The sequence below is a fragment of the Eptesicus fuscus genome, chromosome 16 (genome assembly GCF_027574615.1).
Source record: "Eptesicus fuscus isolate TK198812 chromosome 16, DD_ASM_mEF_20220401, whole genome shotgun sequence".
Lineage (NCBI taxonomy): Eukaryota > Metazoa > Chordata > Mammalia > Chiroptera > Vespertilionidae > Eptesicus > Eptesicus fuscus.
Window position 1 is genome coordinate 30,648,578 of NC_072488.1, and position 22,424 is coordinate 30,671,001.

General features: G+C 40.4%; 1 protein-coding gene across 2 annotated transcripts in view; it reads left to right on the forward strand.

The window, feature by feature from the left end:
* The window catches only part of EML6 (EMAP like 6), a 195,213-nt gene that overhangs the window by 115,135 nt on the left and 57,654 nt on the right, over positions 1–22,424 (forward strand). For both annotated transcript variants that reach the window (XM_054728320.1, XM_008162130.3), the window contains exons 16-20: positions 6,374–6,467; positions 17,238–17,338; positions 18,603–18,805; positions 20,530–20,641; positions 20,874–21,001. In XM_054728320.1, coding sequence (XP_054584295.1) covers positions 6,374–6,467; positions 17,238–17,338; positions 18,603–18,805; positions 20,530–20,641; positions 20,874–21,001 — 638 coding nt within the window. The remainder of the gene's footprint in view (positions 1–6,373; positions 6,468–17,237; positions 17,339–18,602; positions 18,806–20,529; positions 20,642–20,873; positions 21,002–22,424) is intronic.

Sequence of the window (22,424 nt, forward strand, 5' to 3'; positions counted from 1 at the left end):
TTCCCTTTTCCTAAAATTAAGTTTGCTAGCAGGTATATATGTGTATACTTAATATAAAAATAATATTAAGTATGCTCTAAAAGAGTGGTAAGATACCCATTAAAGTAGCAAAAATAAATAAAAATAATAAAACCTAAATGTGGACTAGTTTATAAAGAATCTAATATATTCATATTTTGGCAGCATTGAAAATTAACTTAATAATTCTAGCAAACAATTTGGCACCATATAATAAAAGCTATAATTCAAAATGACAAGTATGTAGACTATGTGTATTTCATACATATTTCTATGTACCAAGTAAAAGAAAAATAGAACTCAAAATAGCACATATTCACTGATTTCATCTGAAAATGTATGTGTGTGTATTAGCATATAAACAGAGTAGCAAGAAATTTAGAATAATATAAATAGAATTTAACAATCATTAGATTTTTTCCCATAGAATTGATTGATTCTTTTTAATTTAGAAGAATCATAAGAACTAACTCATGTTATTTAAATACCATTAGAGAAAGGAATTAGAGGAATGTTGATCAAAGACATTAATTAATTATGAGATGAGTGAGTAAGCTGGTACCCAGTAACTTGGTCTCTGAATTTCTAAGAACTCACATCTCTTCCGGGCTTAGTAGTTTTATAGAAGAAGGATCAAGAAATGATCTTGGAGCCATGGCTAGTTTGGCTCAGTGGATAGAGCGTTGGCCTGCGAACTGAAAGGTCCTGGGTTCGATTCTAGTTAAGGGCACATGCCCAGTGGGGGGCATGTGGGAGGCAGCCGATCAATGATTCTCTCTCATTGATGTTTCTGACTCTCTCCCTCTCCCTTCCTCTCTGAAGTCAATAAAAAGGAAGGAAGGAAGGAAGGAAGGAAGGAAGGAAGGAAGGAAGGAAGGAAGGAAGGAAGGAAGGAAGGAAAGAAGGAAGGATCTTAGAAATCTTTCTCTCATGAGGCAGCCCTGCAGATCTTTGGGGGAAGGGGAGAGGCGGGGGAGAGAAACCAGATACTCTAGGGAGAGCTTGAGAAGCTGATTCTCTCACTGCTTCCAATTCTCATCTTGGGCAAATAAAGAAATCTCTAGATATGAAATATATCCTGCATTAAAAGTATAATTTCAGTGTTAACAATACAGTCTCTATTTCCCAGGTAACAGTCACTGGGAAAGAGCCCATTTATTCAGCAATGGTGTTATTTTTGATTGTGCAAAATGAGGTTTTTGTCTTGGAGTTTAAGGAAACCAGTTGATAGTTCTAGAATGCACTGATATGAAGGACTGTTCAGGAAGAACATCCACTAGTGTCTCTTGTGCTTGATCTGTCACCTTGAGTAGTTACATGAAGATGAATTGTGGGGGTTGATTGACCTTTGTGGTCTCGATGGCACCTCCTGAAGGTGTGAGCCGAGGCTTCTTTGGTTTAATTTTATTGCTGGTACTTTGGGTAACAATACAACTTCGGTCTTCAACAGACTCCTGCACCACTTTACAGGCCAAGAATGGAGGCCCAGAGAAAAAGTCAAACAGTGGCAGATCCAGCCCTAGAACCCAGTTCTCCTGGCTGGTGGGTCGTCTGGATGGGGAGTGCTCCCTCCTCAGTCCTCTTGCCTTCTCCTGCCTTCCACCAGGGCAGGTGTAAACTTTTGGCCTGAGCGTCATGCTTGGAGTTCACCTAGAATAGCCTTGACTCACACGGTTACCTCAAAAGGAGCAACTATACCTTCCTTTTGAAAACTGATAGAAAAGTCAATATCCCAAGAGAGGAGATTAGATTCCCTGCTTAACCATGTAGACAGGGCATCCTCATTATTATCAGCTCATTGGTGGCCCCATCTGTGTGTCCCAGTACCTCACACCCACCTATCTTTTACAAATCAGCTCATTTGGGGAAGTGATGTGGAAACATACTAATAGCACATTTGTCTCTTATTAGAGGAAAAATTGTCACGGAAGTACAAAATAGGCAGATGTGAAAACTAAACAAAAAATGCCCGTTACGCATAAGGATTTAGATTAATCTACTCTTGCCACTGTCCCAAAGCAAACAAAAATAAGACATTTTTAGTCAAAAACATTTCTTACGACATAATCCATAACTAAATTATGTAAACAAGGATTGCTTCACTTAATTGAGCAACTCTTTCTCTTTGTGAGTTTATCATCACTGATGAGGGAAAACAGCCGTCTTTATTTCTGTGCTTCCACATGAATAGAAAACCAGCTTAGAAAGAGAAACTTTCAGCCCCATAAATATTTTCTAACCTAAATATCATCCGCATATTTTTAAAACCTTCATTGAATAATACTGATGTTCCACAAGGGCACCTCTAAGACTAATTTGATTTCATTGTGTTGAATTCTGGAAAAGAAAAACACCATGCATTTTTTATGAGCTTCAAGTACAGGGACCAACTTGTAATTGTCTGAATAAAAATTTTCTCTTTCCAATTTGCCCTTTACTGTTGACATTAAGTGCCTTAGAATTATTTCTGGACTTTGTCACAAAATATCCATAATTAATACATACTGTGACTGGAAAGATTTGAAAGAGCATTATCTAGGCTCTAAAAATATGGCTGAAAATAAAGAAACCAAAAACTAGTCAAGGAACAATGGATTTTCAAAGCTAAGGTCAAGCTCTGTGGGGGAGAATGAAAACTGAAAGGTAGCCAAATCTATATTTCCAAAGTGTGTAGTATGCTGAAATAGCCGAAACCTTCACAACTCAAGAAAAGTCACTATTCATGGGATGTAAAGTACAGCATAGGGAATATAGTTAACTAGAGGCCCAGTGCATGACATCATGCACTGGGTGGTGGTGGTGGGGGTGTCCCTCAGCCCAGCCTGTGCCCTCTCGCAGTCTGGGACCCCTCAGGGGGATGTCCGACTGTGGGGAGCGGGCCTAAGCCGGCAGTCGGACATCACCCTGACGGGTCCTTAGCACTGCCACAGAGGCTAGAGAGGCTCCCACCCACCGCCACTGCGCTCAACAGCCCTGAGCACAGCTTCATAGGGACCGGTCATTCTGCCGTTCAGTCAATTTGCATATTAGCCTTTTATTATATAGGATAATATTGTAATAACTATGTATGGGGCCAGGTGGGTACTGGAAATATCAGGGGGACACTTTGTAAAGAATATGATTTGTCTAACCATTATGCCGTACATCTAAAACTAATACAAAATAATATGGAATGAAAATTTTAATTGAAAAATTTTTTTTAAAAAAAGGAAAAGTCACTCTCCTACAAGAAGAGGTATAGTGTTGCGGCACCTCCACTTTTGGACTGTTTCTTCCATTGCTACTCATAGTCACAGTATCCTTCTAGGGATAGGAAAGTGGCATAACTGTGAGGACAAGCTGATGGGGACTTGCAGAAATTTTAATTTTAAAAATCCATGAAAATCAACTTACCCTGAGGCCTTCTTCAAAAGGGAAAAACTTTAAAAACTATCCTCTTAAGTGTGTGGATGCTTGTAGTCTAAGAAGAATATATTAAAATAGCTATGCAGGTTTAAAAATAATAGAAAATATAGGATTAATGAAAGCAAAAAGGAGACCTTGAGTATTTGTGCAGTGTTTTTGAAAGTAATTGTAATTAAAACAAAAATGTGTAGCTATGTAACCTAGTACATTCCCTTTCCCTTCATACCATCCATATGCACTTGATCTTCTCCCTCCTCCTCAACGTCACCAAGTATCATCAGCATTCTTTGAAAACCAACTCATAAAGGATCATAAAGGAAACATGATATGATTACTGTAAGCCTTAAAAGAGCTTATAATCTAAAAAGGGAGACAGAAGATTGCAATACAAATAAAATCACCAAATACAAAGGCATGCTAATACAGAAATATAACTAGTCCCTGCCAAGACGTGTGGAAAAAGCAATGTTGTTGGTAATGACTAGGAAGTCCCTGCCTGTCCCTTATCCCAAATTCATAAAGAGATCTTGCCCAATTTAAAGCTTAGTAACATTTAAGCATAAAGATTTATCATTTAGGTGTGACTTGTATGCATGCATATAATCATAACCAATGGACGCAAGACACTGGGGGGTGAGGACATGTATGGGAGTGGGGTGGTGGGGCAATGGGGAGATATGGACACATGTAATACCTTAATCAATAAAAAAAATTGGGAAAAAAAATATTTGCTTATAATGTGTGGTGATTTAGCCCTTTAAGTAAGTGTTAATGTCTTCATGTAATACTACGATAACCTAGTAGCTTGAAAGGATTCATGTAACTTTCAAATCCTTGCCTTATATGTAGTGGTCATCAAGGACCACATCGGGGAGGATTTATTTGGCTTGTTAAACCAGGATCTTACTCTCTTTCCTCCTCCAGAAAAGCAGCAGACCACTGTTCCCAGGTGGTTGCAGGGGTGGGTCTCTGGCACAGGCAAGGGCACTCACAGGTTGGGCACTGGTCAGCTTTTGGGGGAGGGTTGCCAGATTTAGCTAATAAAAAACAGGAGGTCCAATTAAATTTGAATCTATAATAAAAGGCTAATATGCAAATGGTCATCATACCCTCATGCCATAACGACTGATCAGCAGGAGGCTACGTCCCCATCTGGCGCTGGTGGGGCTTGACGGGGATGGGGCCAGCCGGGTCTGGTCTCGCCCAGTGGGGTTGGGGCCGGCTGGGTCTGGGTCTCGCGTGATTTCGAGGCATGCATGGATGGGTGGGGACTTGACTCTGGGTCCGGTGGTGCACCCCAGACTCTGACAGGAGCGGGCGGGGGGAGCCGGATACCTGCACCCAGGACCCACACAGCAGGGCGACAGCGGTTAGGGGCAATCAGGCTGGCAGGGGAGGGCAGTTAGGGGCAATCAGGCTGGCAGGGGAGGGCAGTTAGGGGCGATCAGGCTGGCAGGGGAGGGCAGTTAGGGGCAATCAGGCAGGCAGACAGGCGAGCAGTTAGGAGCCAGCAGTACCAGATTGTAAGATGGATGTCCGACTGCCGGTTTAGGGCCAGTCCCACAGGAATAGGGCCTAAACCAGCAGTCAGACATCCCCTGAGAGGTCCTGGATTGGAGAGAGTGCAGGCTGGGCTGAGGGACTGACCCCTGACCCCCTGTGCATGAATTTTGTGCACCGGGACTCTAGTTTCATATAAACAGATACATTGTTTAGTGCAAGTATGTCCCAGGCAGTATAAATATGCAGTGTAAATATAAATATTATACAGGACATACACTAAGAAATTATTCCTTGTTTATTTGAAATTCTAGTTTAACTGGGTTTCCCTCATTTTTCCTGGAAACCCAGATTTTGTATCTGCCCCAGACCTGCCTTTGAAATCATGCCAGTTGAGACCCTGAATGGACAGGGGAGAAGCAGTTTACCACTTTCTTGTGTTTCTTTGCCCTAATGTTGTTGGTCCTCTGTGGTCAGAGAAGACACCTGCTGAGCGGATGCACAGTGAGTGTGGTCACCTGTCTCCTGTCCCCTCACAGCTGACCCAGGGCGCTTGTCCTGTGAATCTAGCTGTGTGAGGAGACAGCAAAGGAAAGACTTACTGACTGTACTTTTCTTCTGCTTTGAAGGGAAAAAGCAAATGAGCTATTTTGATTTCAAATTTAATTTTACATATATTTTTTAAATGTTTTAGAAAACAACCTCAACAACTAAATTACAGTAGCCATTGATATTACAAATAATATTTGATACTAAAGGAAAATGCTTATAACAAATGAAAAAAGATTAGATAATAGTATGTTCATTGTGACTCTGGTTTTGTTTTTTTTAAAGCACATTTATGTAGCGACAGGATATACATCAAATGTAGGCCTAGAAATTTGGATGATTGTAAATGTCCTCATTCGTATTTTCTAAATGTCCTGTAACAAGCATACTACGTTTGAAATAGGGAAACTAAGAAATGGGGATTTTTTAAATGATAAAATTATCTTTTAAAAGAATTTTTGAAGTTAAAATTTAGTTTCTAAATGCTCTTATCTCGGAGGGTTAACAGAACCCAGTATTTTAGAGCTGAAAGTAGATGGAGTCGCAAAGCCAAATGGCTCTTCCAGTAAATGTCATGAGATTTGTCTGGCACATAATAGACAGGGTTGTCCTGACTTACCAGAGTGGCTCCCCAGCCTTGTGTCTAAGACTGGAATGGTGGGGCGGGGGTTATATTCAGCAGCCAGTTACTGTGCAACCGGTGTTTATGCATTAAGTAGCTCAACTGCTACTAGTTATGCATTTCCTTTAGCGCGGTCCCTTTAGTATAAGATACTCCTAATGTATTTGAGCCTAATAATGATCTTAAGGTCAATTTCTCATTCGTCTTTATAGCATATAAAATGTTTCGGTTTTTCATTGAAGAAATGAGTTATTTGACGTTTGTGTTGTTTTCATACAGCCGATGGAAAATGTCTGGTGTCGGTTGGTTTAGACGATTTTCACAGTATTGTATTTTGGGACTGGAAAAAGGGAGAAAAGATAGCCACAACAAGGTAAGAAGCGGCCGAGGTCTGACGGCATCCTGCCGATTATCACGCTTCGGCATCGGTCAGTAGTTTTCATTTTCTGGTAAGATTTCATCTTCAGACTCAGATGAAATTCACACAGAAGGCTTAACACCCGAGAGAAAACACGTTGCTCTATTTCACGGTGCCAGGCCTCACCTAGAGCAGTGAATGTTTGTTTCGGGGGAACTGGAAAATTCCGAAATCCTCTCCGGAGAGTTACTCATCACTTTGCTTTTAGTAATACATGCGTTATCTCTGTCCAAGCTTTTGACGAGCGGGAGGAAAGCGGCTTTTCTCGGGCTGGTGCCTTGCCCCTTGTTTTTCCGCCGTCTTGGCATCTGGTGGAGGATTGTCAATGTCACTGGAGTCAGAAGTCCCGTTAGTCATGAGGCCGTGGCGTGCTGGGAAGGAGGCCCCAACCTGTGCATCTGCCACTCACTTTCAAAGCAGGCAAATTGTTTCCCTAATCTCCCGTCTTATAAATAGACTTCTCAAGACTGACTGCTGTTTATAGACCACCTGTCCTCCCTCACCCTAGCCTCCCTCCCTGCTGAATCAGCCCGATGTCTGAGCATTACTTTCCACTTAACACGGGGCGTAGCTCTTTGCCAAACGTGGTCAGAAGTCAAAATAGCTGGCAGCCAAGGCCCAGCAATACAGTTTGTTGCCCAAGGCGTGTGATCCATTTGCCTCTCTCCTAGTTCTTCCCTGCATTCACCAACTTCCTATTTTGCAATATGAAATCATTTTTGAATGAATAGCTTTGAACCCCAGTACTTACTTTCTACATTGGTATTTCCCTCCACAATATTAAGTGGGGGGAAAGTTTTTTGGCAATTTGATTGAATGAATGGAGAGATTTGTAAATTGCTGGAGACTCAGAGGAGGAGTCGGAGCCTTGAGGACTCCAGCTGTCCATCTTGGGAGAAAAGGAGACGCTTTTCCAATGGCAGCTATTGAATAGATGGTGCTCTTGGCAGCAAACGGCCGCTCATAAATTCACCTGCCCACGTGGTTTTCCTGTGGTCTCTCGTCGTCCTGTTCCTCGCTGCTGTGTCACCCTCTGGCACTCAGGTGCAGGCCCACTCAGAGCGCTGCTTTCCTCCAAGACAAATGAATGGAATTCTAACTTAATATGTCTGATAACATCCCATCCACATTAGTAGGTAATTTCAAGCAAAGCGCATGCCTGCCTCCAAACCAGAAGTTCAATTTTCCTGCTTGAAAACCCTCTGCGGTGATGGGTGGCTCGCCAAGTGTATGCCAGAGGCATTAATAGAAGTGGAAGAAAGCGGTACTTATTAATGTGAAAAAGTATAGACTTGGTATGCATTGCAGATAGCATTCTATGTAATTTAACTAATACAACGCGACTTAATACCATGATGTGAATGACACAGTTTATTTTCGGAATTGCTCCCAAACCTTATGTCACATCCCCAAAGCAGGACACCGCGGAACTGCCCTCAGAGGGCATTTTGGCAATTGTAACGTTAGCCAGTGCTCTTTCCAAGAAGGACGTTCCGGGGTCATTCAGATTCTTTGGAAGCGTGTCAGGTTATAAAGAAATAAATAATGAATATTTCTATAAGTGCTTATTTATATAATGTTAACGAGAATAAAATTTATAGGCTAAGTAACCAGGAAAATATACAAATTTTATTTCTGGCCTTAAGTTAGAGTGCTTCAATTGATAAAAATTAAAAAAAAAAAAACACCAGAGGCAGGAAAGAAGGGACAGAGAAACAGAAGTAATCCTCCATTGATGGTACCGCCTGGCATCCGGGAGTCAGCGTCCTCCGGAGAGACTGGGTTAGTCTCAGAGTGGCTGGCCCCTCACTTTGCACTCTGTGTCTCTTATCGTCACCAGCAAGGCTTCACAATGACCTGCTTCTGGCAGGGTGGTGGTTCTAGAACACGCCCTCCCCCAGGAGGTGAGATTCCCCAGGGGAAGGGGCATAGTCAGTAGCCATGAGGGCACACCCAGGGCTACGGTGTCCCACCCGCACAGCACTGCGCTCTCAGAAGCCACCCCTCCGTTGTGCCAATGTTTAAATGAATCTACTTCTCATCGGCTTAGAAAAATTCAGAATTGGCTCGTAGAGTTTTTATTGCAAGATCTTGATGAGCCTTAATCCAATCTTCTTGAAGGTTTTTGCTGCTTTTCATGAATGATTTTAATCATCTCCATTACAAATTAAATTTTTAGTCTTTTCCCCCTTTTGAAGGTTGTTGCAATTTTAGTCTAATATATAAGTAACCCACTTAAAAACCAAGGCCGGTCTCTGTTGGCAGTAGTTAAATGGCCCAATATCAGTGTCAGAGCAGAATAATGAGACAGTCAGGTGCTTCTCTGCCCCTTTGTTTGGATTTTCATTGCACTGGGGACTTGACTGTGGGGGCCGTTGATTAACTTTCAAAGAAACAAAGAGAAAGTTCAAAAAGCAGTTCCTTCATTCCTGGCTCTCAATTATTATTGACATGCTTCATCTCAGAGGTTTTAGCAGAGATCTTAGGCAAAAGGTACAGCTCTCAAGATGTGTAACAAGAATATTGCCATTGTTCATGTGAAATAGTTGTGCTAGTAGAAAGCTTAGGGACCAATGTAGGCCCACAGAGAGCAGGGATGTGGAGTCTCAGAGCATGCATTTCTATATTAGCTTTGTTGTTTGAGCTATTTAGGCCCCTACCCTTACCTCCATTTAGTGAATATGATAAAGTCTCCTGCACAGCAAACCCACACCTTTTCTCCTCACTTTTTAAATGTGTATCTCTTTTTTAAAATGACACTTATTAATCTTTTCTCTGTTTTCAAAATAATAGGAAAATTAGAAAGCATAAAAAAGCACCCAGAAGAAAATGAAAATTATCCATAATTCCACTACCCAGACATAACTATGGCTACCATTTTAGCACATATTCTTTAGTATATCTTCTAGTATTTCTATCCATTTTTATTCATATCTGGGATAGAATGCATACTGTTCTGCAACTGCATTTTTTTTTTAACTCACTCAAATATCATCTCACTGCCTTCTAATTTATGTTACCTGGCTTACTCTATATTATTCTATGTGGTACGCCATTTTAAATCTTTTTTTAGACATGGAATATAAGTCAAACATTCAGTCTTCCTGTTAAGGGCTACTTTTACAAAGAAAGAGAAAGCAAAATCACACATAGGACCAGACCTTTATGCAAATGAAAGGGCTGGGAATAGAAGATTGGAAAGCAACTCACCAGGTACAGCCAGCTGCCCTTGGCTTCTAGAAGTGCTTTCCTTCCTCCTTCCCCTGTGCTTGGGCTAGAGGTTAACATGTGGCCCTCTGTGGTGGATTACTTATGACCCAGGCATGAGGAACTGCTCTGTATTGGAACAGCAGTCTTCTGCATTCTTTTCTCGGTTACAAACAGAAACTTTTCCACTTTGTTTTTCTTACACACACAGTTGTAGGCAACTTCCCTACAAATTTAATGAGTGTCTAAAGGAAAAATAAAACACACACAGCAGGGGTACCCCATGAATGTTCTTTATTTAGATGTGGACATTAATTAAATATTTACATGCCATCATCGGTCAGTTTAGAACTTTAGCTACGTTGCTGTGTGTTCTATACCAAGAAACTAGATGGAAACTAAAAAGTGCTCTCAAAACAGATTTTTCTATCTAAATGTCTGACATTGTACAGACACCAGCAAACAAAACAATGCTCTTTTTTTCTATCTAGGAAATGTGATTTAAAAAATATATCTGCCCTCAATTTTCATTTCAGTTTTCTCTAGCATCTTCTAAGATGTATATTAATGATTTAGATCTGTGGGGATTTTCTTCCAACCAGGAAATCTTTGGATGCTTAAACGTCCTTTATGGTGATCCGGTTCATTTCTCCACTTTGTATTAAGCACATTTTCTCTTCTCTTTTATCTAAGCTTTTTTCTCTCTGTCCTAATTGTTCCCAATACATCCAGTGATGTATCCTGTCCCTCGTGTTCATGCTTCACTTTTGACTTTCAAAGCAACAAAGACAAAGTTCAAAAAGCAGTTCCTTCATTCCTGGCTCTCACTGTAGCAGGGCCCACATAATAGGTATGGAGATGCTCTGATCTGTTCTTTCAAATTTTTGTGATGGAAGTTTTCAAGGTGAGACGAAAGTGGAGGATAGAGCATTATGAACTTCCATGAACTCTCACCCAACTACAACATCCTACCAATGGTACAAATCTCTTTCCCCTCATTTTTTACTTTTACTTTTTTTGCTATAATGTATTTTTAAAAATATATTTTTATTGATTTCAGAGAGGAAGGGAGAGGAAGAGATAGAAACATCAATGATGAGAGAGCATCATTGATTGGCTGCCTCCTGCACACCCCACACTTGGGATTGAGCCTGCAACCTGGGCATGTGCCCTGTCTGGGAATTGAAACGTGACCTCCTGGTTCATAGGTTGATGCTCAACCACTGAGCCACGCTGGCCAGGCTGTGCTATAATATTTTAAAGAAAATTTAAGACATCATGCCATTTGACCTGTATATACTTTATTGGGTATTTCTACATGAAAAGACACCTTTTATTTGCTAATTTTACATCTATTTATTTATTTATTTTTCCATCACCCTCTCTATACCCTCTTTCACTTCCTCTCACCACCCTTCTCCCCACCCCCCACAATCACGAACTGTTGTCCATGTCCCCAACTGTTGTTGTTGCTCAATTCCTACCCCCCCCAAACTGCCCTTCTCCCAGAGCTGTCTGCCCACTTTCTATGAGGAAAAGATACTTTTTAAAACCACTATTTCATTATCACAACTAACTAAAGCAATAGTAATTTCTTTATTACCAAATTCATAATCAAACATTTCTGACTGTTTCAAAGATGAGAGTTGATTTGTTCAAATTTGCATTCAAACAAGGCCCAGGCATTGCATTTGGTTCCTCTCTCTTAGGCCTCTTTCAGATTTTTATTTTATAGCAGCTCCCCTCCCACCTTTTCATGCCATGGATGCAGTTGAGGAACTGGTCGTTTGACCTATGGAATGTTTCACAGTCTAAGCTTGACTGATTCTTCCTGGGAGCATTTCAGGCATTCCCTGCATTTCCTAAAAATGGTAGTTAGATCCACAGCCTTCATTAGATTCATGTTGTTTTTCCCCCAACAGTTTTATTGATAAATCACATACCGTACAATTTTCCCATTTAAAGTGTACAGTTCAGTGGTTCTCAGCACATTTACAGAGTTGTGCGATCATTACCACTGTCAAATTTCAGAGCACTTGCACCACCCCAGAAAGAAGCCCCACGCCCATTAGCACTAATTAATCTATTTTCCATCTCTCTGGATTTTTGTGTTCTGGACATTGCATGTAAATAGAGTCAGACAATATGAGGTCCTTCATGACTGGCTTCTTTCACATAGCGTAATATTTAAGGTTCATCTGTATCATAGCATATATCAGTACCTCATTCCTTTTTATTGCTGAATAATATTTCATTCTGTGGATCTGCCACATTTATTTATCCATTCTTCAGCTGATGGATGTTTGGATTGTTTCCATCTTTTGGCAATGATGCTGCTGTGAACATTTGTGTACAAGATTTTGAGTAAATGTATGTTTAATTTCTCTTGGGTTTATAGCTAGGAGTGGAATTGCTGCATTATTTGGTAGTTTTATGTTTAACATTTTAAGGAACCATCAAAATATTTCTCAAAGTGGCCAAACCATATTACATCTCCACCAACAATGAGTGAAGGTTCCATTTTTTAACAGACTGTCAACACTTATTGTTGTCTGTCATTTTATTATAGCCATTCTAGTGGGTGTGAAGTGGTATCTGATTATGTCTTTGATTTTCATTTTCTAATAGCTAATGATGTTGAACATCTTTTCATGTACTTACTGGCCATTTGCATATCTTCTTTGTAGAAATGCCTATTTAGATATGTTACCCATTTTAATCGGTTTTTTTAAAAAATAATTTTTATTGATTTCAGAAAGGAAGAGGGAGAGATAAAAACATCAATGATGAGAATCATTGATCGGCTGCCTCCTACACACTCCCTACTGGGGATCCAGCCCACACCTTGGGTATGTGCCCTGACCAGGAATCAAACCCTGACCTCCTGGTTCATAGGAACATTCAACCAGGGAGCCACACCGGCCGGGCAATAGAGGTTTGTTTTTTATTATCGAGTTGTAGGAGTTTTAAAATATATTCTGATACAAGTTCTCTATCTGATATATGATTTGCAAATATTTTCATCTACTTTTTTTTTTTAGACAAGAACACTAGATAGGTACTTCATTTTTCATCACATTGAAGAAACATAATCAGTGGCACAGTCGAGGGTGGAAGCATTGGGAGTAGTACTTCCCGGGTGCAAGCAATAGAGCTATATTATCTGTAGGAAAAAAGTAAAAGAAGAAAACCAACTAAAAGCCAGTATGCGTTTTATTATTCCCATGAACCAGCCATTCTAAACAATGTCTGGGATGGAATTCCTCTCCCCCAGGGCACACCCCTGTGGTACACCACTGGGTGAAATGTCTAGTTGTCCTACGCTTAGTAACACTCAGCTCAACTGTGGCTTCTAGTAGCATCAGCCTGATCCTTCCATTATAAAGCTCCACATCAACATATTATCCAATGGTTGTAGCATCCATTTTCAACTGTGGAATGTTTTGATTATTTGATTAGGGGGTCTAAAATTAAAATTTTCTAATTCTGTCATTCTTCATATTAGCTAGAGTTCTTCTATAAATAAGAATTTTTCCTCATGCACCATTCACAAAATAAAATTCACACAGAAAGTAGTTCTTTATATATTAGGGTTACTTGTCCTTTGTCTATAATTTGCAGATATTTTTCCCAGTTTATCATTTGTCTTTTGAGTTTGCTATGGTGCTTTTTGCCATGCTAAAGGTTTTTATTTTAATGCGGTCAAAAATTCCAATTATTTTTTTAATGTTTCAAGATTTTGAGTCATACTTAGGAGTGTATTCCCCATTCTCTGGTTAAAAGGAAATCACTCATAATTTCTTCTCATTGCTATAGCTTCTTCTTTGCATTTAGATCTCTAAACAATTTGGGAATTTATCCTAGTATGTTATAAAGAACAGATCCAATTTTATCCTTTTTCCATATGGCTGTCGATGTGTTCCAAATATCATTTTTCTTTTCCCTTTTAAATAGACCTTTAAGTTCAGAGCAAAATTGAGCAGAAAGTAGCCTTCCTATATCTCCCCTACTCCCCCCGCCCCCATGCACAGCCACCTCCATATTCCCACCACCAGAGTGGTACATTCATGACAATAGATTGACACTCTATCACCTAACACCCATAGTTTTCTTTAGGGTTCACTCTTGGCCTTGTACAGTCTTTGAGGTTTAATAAATGTATATTGACATATCCACATTATAGTATCTTACTGAGTTGTTTCAGAGTTCTAAAAGTCCTTTGTGAAAAAAAATTAAAATAAAAATCCTTTGTGTTCTGCCTGTTCATCCCTCCTGTCACTCTATCCTGGCATCCAGCAATCCTCTTACTATCTCCCGAGTTTTGCCTTTCCAGAGTGTCATATAATTGGAAGCATACAGTGTGTAGCTTTTCCAGATTAGCTTTTTTTCACTTAGTAGTATTCACTTAAGATTCCTCCATGTCTTTTCATGGCTTGATAGCTCATTTCTTTTTAGCACTGAATAATATTCCATTGTCTGGATGTACCACAGTTTGTTTATATATTCACGTACTGAAGTACGTCCTGGTTGCTTCTAAGTTTTGACAGTTTATGATTAAAGTCACTATAAACATTCACATGCAGGTTTTTGTGTGGATGCAAGTTCTTCACTTCTTGGGTAAATACCCAGGAACACGATTGCTGGATCTTATGTTGAGCATGTTTAGTTTTGTGAGGAAGCACTAAACTGTCTTCCAAAGTGGCTGAACCATTTTGCATTTCCATCAGCAATGCATCAAGTTCCTGTTGCTCTACATCTTCACGAGCATTTGGTGACAAACACCATCTGTTTTAAAAGTTCCTCTTTTCCCTTATTGATTTGAGACCCTGTCTTCATTATATACCAGATTTCAATATTCTTTTGGGTCTTCTTCTAGATTTTCTATTTTGTCATGGATGTGTCGGTCAACTCATGCACCAGTACCACACTGTTTTAGTTATGAAGGCTTCTAGACTTAATGTCTAAGAGAGTTATACTTCCCACTTTGCTCTTTTTCAGACTTTATCTGGCCATTCCTGTTGGTTTATTCTTTCATAATAACTTTAAAAGTCAAGGTATCTAACTCCAGATTAAATACAAACATCCAGTGCTGTTTTTATCGGAGTCCCCTCTTCCACCTCCACCCACCGCTCACCCTGGCAATCACCACACTGTTGCCCATGTCCATGCGTTCTCTCTTTTTTCCTTTTTTGCTCACTCCCCACAGCAGAGCTGTCCGCCTGCTCTCTATGAGTTTATACTGCAACTTTACTAAATTCTCTTGTTTGTAGTTGTTTTACCTTATCTCCTTGTGAATTTTCTAGACATATAAATATATCTTCTGCTAAAATAAAGTTTTACCTTTTCCATTCCAGTTCTTGTGCCTTTAATATTTGAAATCTTGTCTAACTGTATTAGTTAATATATTCAATACAGTGTTAAATGGAAGTGTTAATAATAGCCTTGTTCTTGACTTTATTGGGAATACTGTTAAGTAAGAATCTGATTTTGAGTTCACACACACACACACACACACACCAGGAATAAGTTACTGTTTCAGCACTTTTGGTTTTTAAAAAGGGTAAGGCAAGGGCACAGCGTTGCTGGAGAGTCAGCCTGTGTACAGTTGGTCTTGAATGAACATGGGTTTCTCAGTGAGAGTCAAGGAGTGCGGGGAAATAGAAAAGTCAGAAGCATCCATTGATTTCTACTTCATTGAGTGACAAGTGTTTTTTTTTAATTTATTTTTTTCTTTATTGATTAACACGTTAAGCGCCCAGTCAGTCATTGGTGACTGACACTATACTTTCCGTCCGGAAGACAAAACAGGCTGGGCGCTTAACGTGTTAAAGGTATTACATATATGTCCTTATCCCACCATTGCTCCCCCCCCCACGCCCCGTGACAAGTGTTTTTTAAACCACAAATGACTGTTAGATTTTTGTCCAATATCTTTTCAGCATCTGTGACTATAACATAAATCTTCTTCTTATATATGTTAATATGATGAATTGTACTATTTGATTCTTTAATAATGAACCAATTTGCATTTGGTCACAATGTATTATCTTTAATATGTTATTGGATTCTCTTTGCTAATATTTTATTTAAGATTTTTTTGTCTATATTCATAAGGGAGATTGGTCAGTCATGTTCTTTTTGTTAATTGCATTTCTCTTACATTATGAAATATATGTCCTAACTAGACGCCTGGGGCATGAAATTCGTGCACTCAAGGGGGGGCGTTCCCTCAGTCCAGCCTGCACCCTCTCGCAGTCCGGGAGCCCTCAGGGGATGTCCGACTGCCAGCTTAGTCCCCAGGGAGCAGGCCTAAGCCAGCAGGTGGACATCCTTAGCGCTGTCGTGGAGACAGGAGAGGCTCCCACCACTGCTGCTGCTCTCAGCAGCCATGAGCCCGGCTTCTGGCTGAGCAGCACTCCCCCTGTGGGAGCGCACTGACCACCAGGGGGCAGCTCCTGCAATGAGAGTCTGCCCCCTGGTGGTCAGTGCGCATCATAGTGACTGGTCCTTCCACCATTCAGTCGATTTGCATATTAGCCTTTTATTATATAGGATATCCCAGTGGTCGGCAAACCGTGGCTCGCGAGCCACATGCGGCTCTTTGGCCCCTTGAGTGTTCTAACGCCACTTCTTCAAAATAGACTCGCCCAGGCCAAAAACCGACTTCTGCGCATGGGCCACGAAGTTTCAATCACACTGTACATGCGCGCCCGCACGTGGTATTTTGTGGAAGAGCCACACTCAAGGGGCCAAAGAGCCACATGTGGCTCACGAGCCGCGGTTTGCCGACCACTGGGATATCCCATAGAAGACCATCAAGTAGTGCATTAAGACCAGGAAGTCCTTAGAGTCTAATGTGAGGACTGTACTCTAAGGCAGAAATGTCCCTGGCACTGTGGCATGCCAGGTCTGTCGCTCCAGTCTAGAACCAGTTCTCACTTTCATATTCTGCCTTTTGGTTATAAACCTAACTTTCTGAATGCATAGCATCTGAACGTTCCTTGAATCAATAGATAACATCCATTCTCTCTCCATGGATGTGAGCCAGGGCTTGGATTTCCAGTGAGTACATTGCTAGGTGAAACTAACTCTGTTAAACCCAAAGTTATGATTTCCACAGTAAGAATATTACACTGGAAGCTCCTCATTAATGCTATTGCAGTGTCTTCTCCCTCCTACTGTATCAGACCTCCATAACCCAAGAATTATTCACAATCCTATGGCAACGACATTAATTTTATCTTACAGAGACATTCTGATCTATTTTAGATATTTCATTAATTTGTTTAAAGTATAATTAACTAGACTTTGGTAGCAATATTAAGGTGAGAATAAAGGGCTCAAACATGCAAAGAAATCTTATTTTAATGTCGACTCTGTCTAATTTAAGTCATCTTCTAATTTAGTTGTCCTATTACATATGCTTAATGACAGTTAGACCAAATGCATGCTTTTATTAAAACTCGATATCATTGCTGCCATCAAAATTAGAATTTTTTTCTTATTTATCTCTTACAGAGGACATAAAGATAAGATATTTGTGGTAAAGTGTAACCCACACCATGTTGACAGACTGGTTACAGTTGGGATAAAGCACATCAAATTCTGGCAACAAGCAGGTAACGCTGTTTGGGTTTATCATTTATGTGGTTGAGAGCTGGAGAAGACCATGACCATGTCTCTGCAGCCTAAAATTAAAGTGTTCCTGAAAGATATTCTCTCCCAAATTCACTTTGGACTGCTTAATGTCTAAGCTGTGAAACTTAAAGCACTCTATATGATGCTATGCATATTCATCAATATCTAGAAAGCTTTGGAACATGTTCTGCTGTGAAAATAATTCTCTGTATCCCTCTGATCTGAAAGCAGTCATGATGTTGGACTACTGCGCAGGAAGTAAAATAATCACACCTTGGTTGGGTGAATACAGTTTTCAGGGAGGGTTCCTTTATCACTGAATTCAAAGAATGAATTAAATCCTGACACTATACCCAGTAAGTAGTCAAAATAAATATTTGTGGATTATAATATTGGTAATAAGTGATGAGTAAATAAACATGATAAAACATATACTGATATCTTATTCTTCTCACTAAATAAGTCATACCTGTTACTAAAATTGCTTCTGAACGCTTAGTATCAGCTTTAATACCAAGCCCAATGTTATACTGGTCATAGCATAAAAAAGCTGCTGTTCCCATGCTTCCATTTTTCAAGAAAGGATGCTGGCACTAGCATGTCGGGAGAGCCAGCCTGCGTGGCGTTGTCTGGAGTGAGTCTGTGTTTCTCTGTGCCAGTCAGGAAGTGCAGGGAAATGAGAACATCCAAGGGACGAATCTGATGTACCTTCTCCTACACAGTGATTCATTTTTCTCACCCCAAAGCTGCTGTGATAAAAACTGAGGCAAAACATATATAACATGTTTACATTTCACATTCACAGCTGGCGCTGTGTCTGTTCTTTTTGCTCAGCCTTCAGGAAGATGGTCCCATCTCCCCCAGGCACCCAGTCACTCCTTCCTCTGGCTGTCCCAGACCTAGCACTGAACCTTGGTTGGACGATCTCTTGTTTGAGATGCGTATGATTATCAAGTCCTCTCTCCAGCCAGACCCTAAGTTCCTTGAAGGCAGGAACTCTCTCTTCATCTTTCTACCCCAGCCTTGACCACCGAGCCTACCACAAAGTAGGGACTCAATAAATGCCTGAGTGAATGAAAACCCCCTTATATTTTTGTCTATGCTATTTCATGCTGTTTTCATACAGCTCTGTGTATACACATAATGACACACTGGGCTTTCCATTGAAGGTAGTCATTCTACACATTCATAGAAGGTGTCGCTTAAAAATAAAACCACGTAATAAATACTCTTGGTCCACTCCAGGTGGGGGTTTCACCTCTAAAAGGGGAATCTTTGGAAGTGTCGGAAAACTGGAAACAATGATGTGTGTTTCTTATGGGCGGATGGAAGACCTAGTCTTCTCAGGAGCAGCTACAGGAGATATTTTCATTTGGAAAGACATTCAACTCCTGAAGACGGTGAAGGCTCATGACGGGCCCGTGTTTGCTATGTATGCATTGGATAAGGTATGGTTTCTTTATCAGCATTCATTTTCCTCCTCGGCTTTCTAAAATTGTCAGTTAGTCTTAGGAAAGTAGACACCAAGAGAATCCTGTGTCTAAAAACAGAACTGTCTGAATTAGGAAGTCATTGTAATGAACCTCCAGTCAAGAGAAGGCAGGGAGTGCAAATAGTTTGTATTTTCTCTTCCATTTGTAATTATTTTTATATGCAATTTCTCCCCACTTTTTTTCACACTTGTTCTTCCTGGCTCTCATTCCTAAAGCTCCTTAAGAATTAGTGGTGGGATAAATGTAAACACAGAGTAGGAGAAGAGACTTGAGAAATATTTCAGCATTCTCTTCTCCTCGGTGGCATAGAGAGCAGAGACCCAGAAGTACCAAGTGGTTAGATTATTGTTCCACCCAACAAAAGTGATGTTGATAACCAGTTTCTTCCTGCACTCTAACATCTTGTTAACAGCTTTAACAAGAGTGTTAGAGTGAAGTCTTTAACCAGCTGCTTTAGGATTTTCCAAAGAAATAAAACCAGTAGAATATACAACATACACATACACATACACAGTCATGTACGGTGAGTCATTAGGTGATTTTGTCCCTGCTCAGAGTTGTACTAACATAAAGTGTGCTTATGCAAACCTAGATGGTTGTTTTAGTCGTTAAGCTTTTTTTTTTTTTTTAACTAGCAAACTTGTTTTTGGTTAAACCGCAAACTGCAAATGTTAGAAGGGATGAAAGCAGAATGCAGAAATTGATGTGATACAATGTGTTTAAACTTTTTATTGCTTGGTAACTTAAGCTGACAAATCATGGAGAAAGATGAGGATATCACAGTATAATATACTGCATTTAAATTTAATTTGGGGATTGAATCTCCCTGGGTGCAAAATCTATAGTAAGAATAGAATATTTAATGTAATAAACTAAAAAACATTTTTCCTTGTAAACATCATTAAAATGCAGTAAATTAAAAGTTTCTGAGAAAACAGAATGAGTTACTCAGTATTTTTCTTAAAAAAAAGAAGACGACTTTTCCAAGAACAGTTGGTATATGTGATAAGTTGCCAGGAAGGAAAAGTGGTAAGGCCAAGAAATCATAAATTTAGAACAAGAATAAAGATCACTGTTCATTAAAATATATCCAATATGTTAAGCTTTTTACTTTCCAGGTTTTGTAAAAATTAATCCAGATTTTGATTATTGTAGAAATTGATGTCTTTTGAACAAATTAGCAGGACCATTTTGTTATATGAAGTGCCTAATTCACTCTTAATAAGAAATAAGGATGTTTTCACCTAGGAGTAATTATTTAATTTAAAAATATTTAACAATCATTTCATTGTGATGTTAATTCACATTCATTCAGGAGGAGTATAGGAGATACCAGAAACTGCCAGACTTTGAGGCTGGTCCTGTTCTGTAGGAACCCACTCTCTAGTCAGGGGGCTGGGCACAGGAATGGCCATGGCCCGGTGCACCAAGAGCCAGCCTAAGGCCTGGAGGAAGTGCAGTGGACACTGAGAATGTCCTTGATCCTGCTAGAGAAGTAGGGGAGAGATGCTTCCAGAAGATATCATATTGCTATTACATCTTGTCAGACTTTTCAGTCCCCTCTACTTAAGAAGAAAACACACACAAAGCTGCTTTACCCACGGCGACTCCTGTTGGGGCTGGGTGGGCAACTGCTCATTTCAATGTGTATGTAATTCTTCCCGTGTGTGCCTTCACAGGGTTTTGTAACAGGTGGAAAGGACGGCATTGTGGAGCTCTGGGATGATATGTTTGAAAGATGCTTGAAGACTTACGCCATTAAAAGAGCAGCATTGTCGACTAGCTCTAAAGGTGCCACGCCCAAATATGCAGTAGAAACCTTTCTGTTCATAGGGATGGAGACGGTAGTACTAAGGTTCTTGGAAAACCATGATCAAATCAATTCTTTTTCTTTTACATTGAGAGCTCTAAGCCCCTGGCAGAAATGTCAAGGATGATTGTCTAGTTTTGGAACTATACGAAATAGAATTTATGTAATAACCTTTTTATTTTTTGCTCTATTAAATACATTTCCTCCCCTCAGGATTGCTTTTGGAAGATAATCCTTCCATTCGTGCCATCACTTTGGGACATGGACATATCCTGGTGGGAACCAAAAATGGAGAGATCCTGGAAATTGACAAAAGCGGCCCAATGACACTGCTTGTTCAGGTACCATGTTTGTACATATTCTAAACCACAGTTCACACCAGAGCCAGACCTGGGATGAGGTGTGGGAGGGGAGGTCTTAATGTGCAAAATTTAAACAGTAGCTTTTAAAACAGCACACATTTATTATCTTATCATTTCTGTGGGTCAGGAGTCTGAGCATGGCTTAACTGGTTCCTCTACTAAAGGTTTCACAAGGCTGCAGGGAGATTCAGGGCTGCAGTCTCATCTGAGGCTCAACTGAGGGAGGATCTTCTTTTGAGGTCACTCAGGTTGTTGGCAGAATTCATTCAGTTCCTTGTGGTTGTAGATTCCTTGGTGGCTGTTGGCCAGAGGCCACCTTCAGCTTTTAGCTGCTGCTCACAGTTCCTTGCCACATGGGGTTCTCCATCGTGGCCCCTTACTTCCTCAAAGCCAGCAAGGGAGAGAGAAAAATAGGCACTGCAGTCTTATGTGACATAATCCTATCATCACATACATGTAGTCATAAACATCCATCACCTTTGCCATATATTTTTATTGAAAATAAGCCACAGGTTATGCCATACTCAAAGGGGGGTGATTATATAAAGAGTGTGAAAATCATGAGCATCTTGAGAGTCACCTCAAGAGTCCATCACAACCCTCCTCTGGCCACCAATTTTTCATATTCCCATGCATTCAAAATCCATTCCCTCCTCCCAAGGTCTCCAAGAGCCTTATCTATTTGCAGTGTCTGCTCAAAGTCCACAATCTCATCATCTAAATCTATTCCAGGCGTGCCTAAGGCTCCGTCGGGGTATTTTCTCTGAGTCTGTCAATCTGTAAAACTAACAAGACATTCTCTGCTCCACACACATCAAACATATCATCACCTCTTTAGATTTTGTGCCTCACTTTAGCCTCAGCCTTGATTCACAGAAACACACTACATACTCCTTACCCGCCCTCAAGAATTGTATTTAGGTAAAATATGATTAAAATAAATATCAAAGATCAAAGAAATGATACAGTCTCACCTGAGTGGGTAGTAGTATGTGGGGGTGAGTAGGTAGGTAGTCCTACCCAATTTGGTGATGGATGGACCTGATTTATAGATGGAAGAGGCACGGGAGGGAGAGCATGTGTGTTCAGAAGGTGGAGTGGAAGAATGAGCACTGAGCACTTCTGTGGGTCCAGTAGAGGAGCTTTGCCTCCTCCCCCTGCCCTGGCCCATGCCTGTGGGCTTGCTTTATTAGGGATGAGTCCCAAAACCCCACTGAGAAGGGTCCTCTGGTTGACTTCCCCCTGGGAACAGGTCTGCACACAGATCACCGAGAGGTTTCAGAAATGCAGGTGCTCACGTCCTTCTCTGGGTGTCCTGAATAAGAATCTGTGTTTTAAAAAATTGTGTTAAAAACAAACCTCCAAAGCTCTATAGCTGACTGTGCCAGGCAGCAGGGTTGAG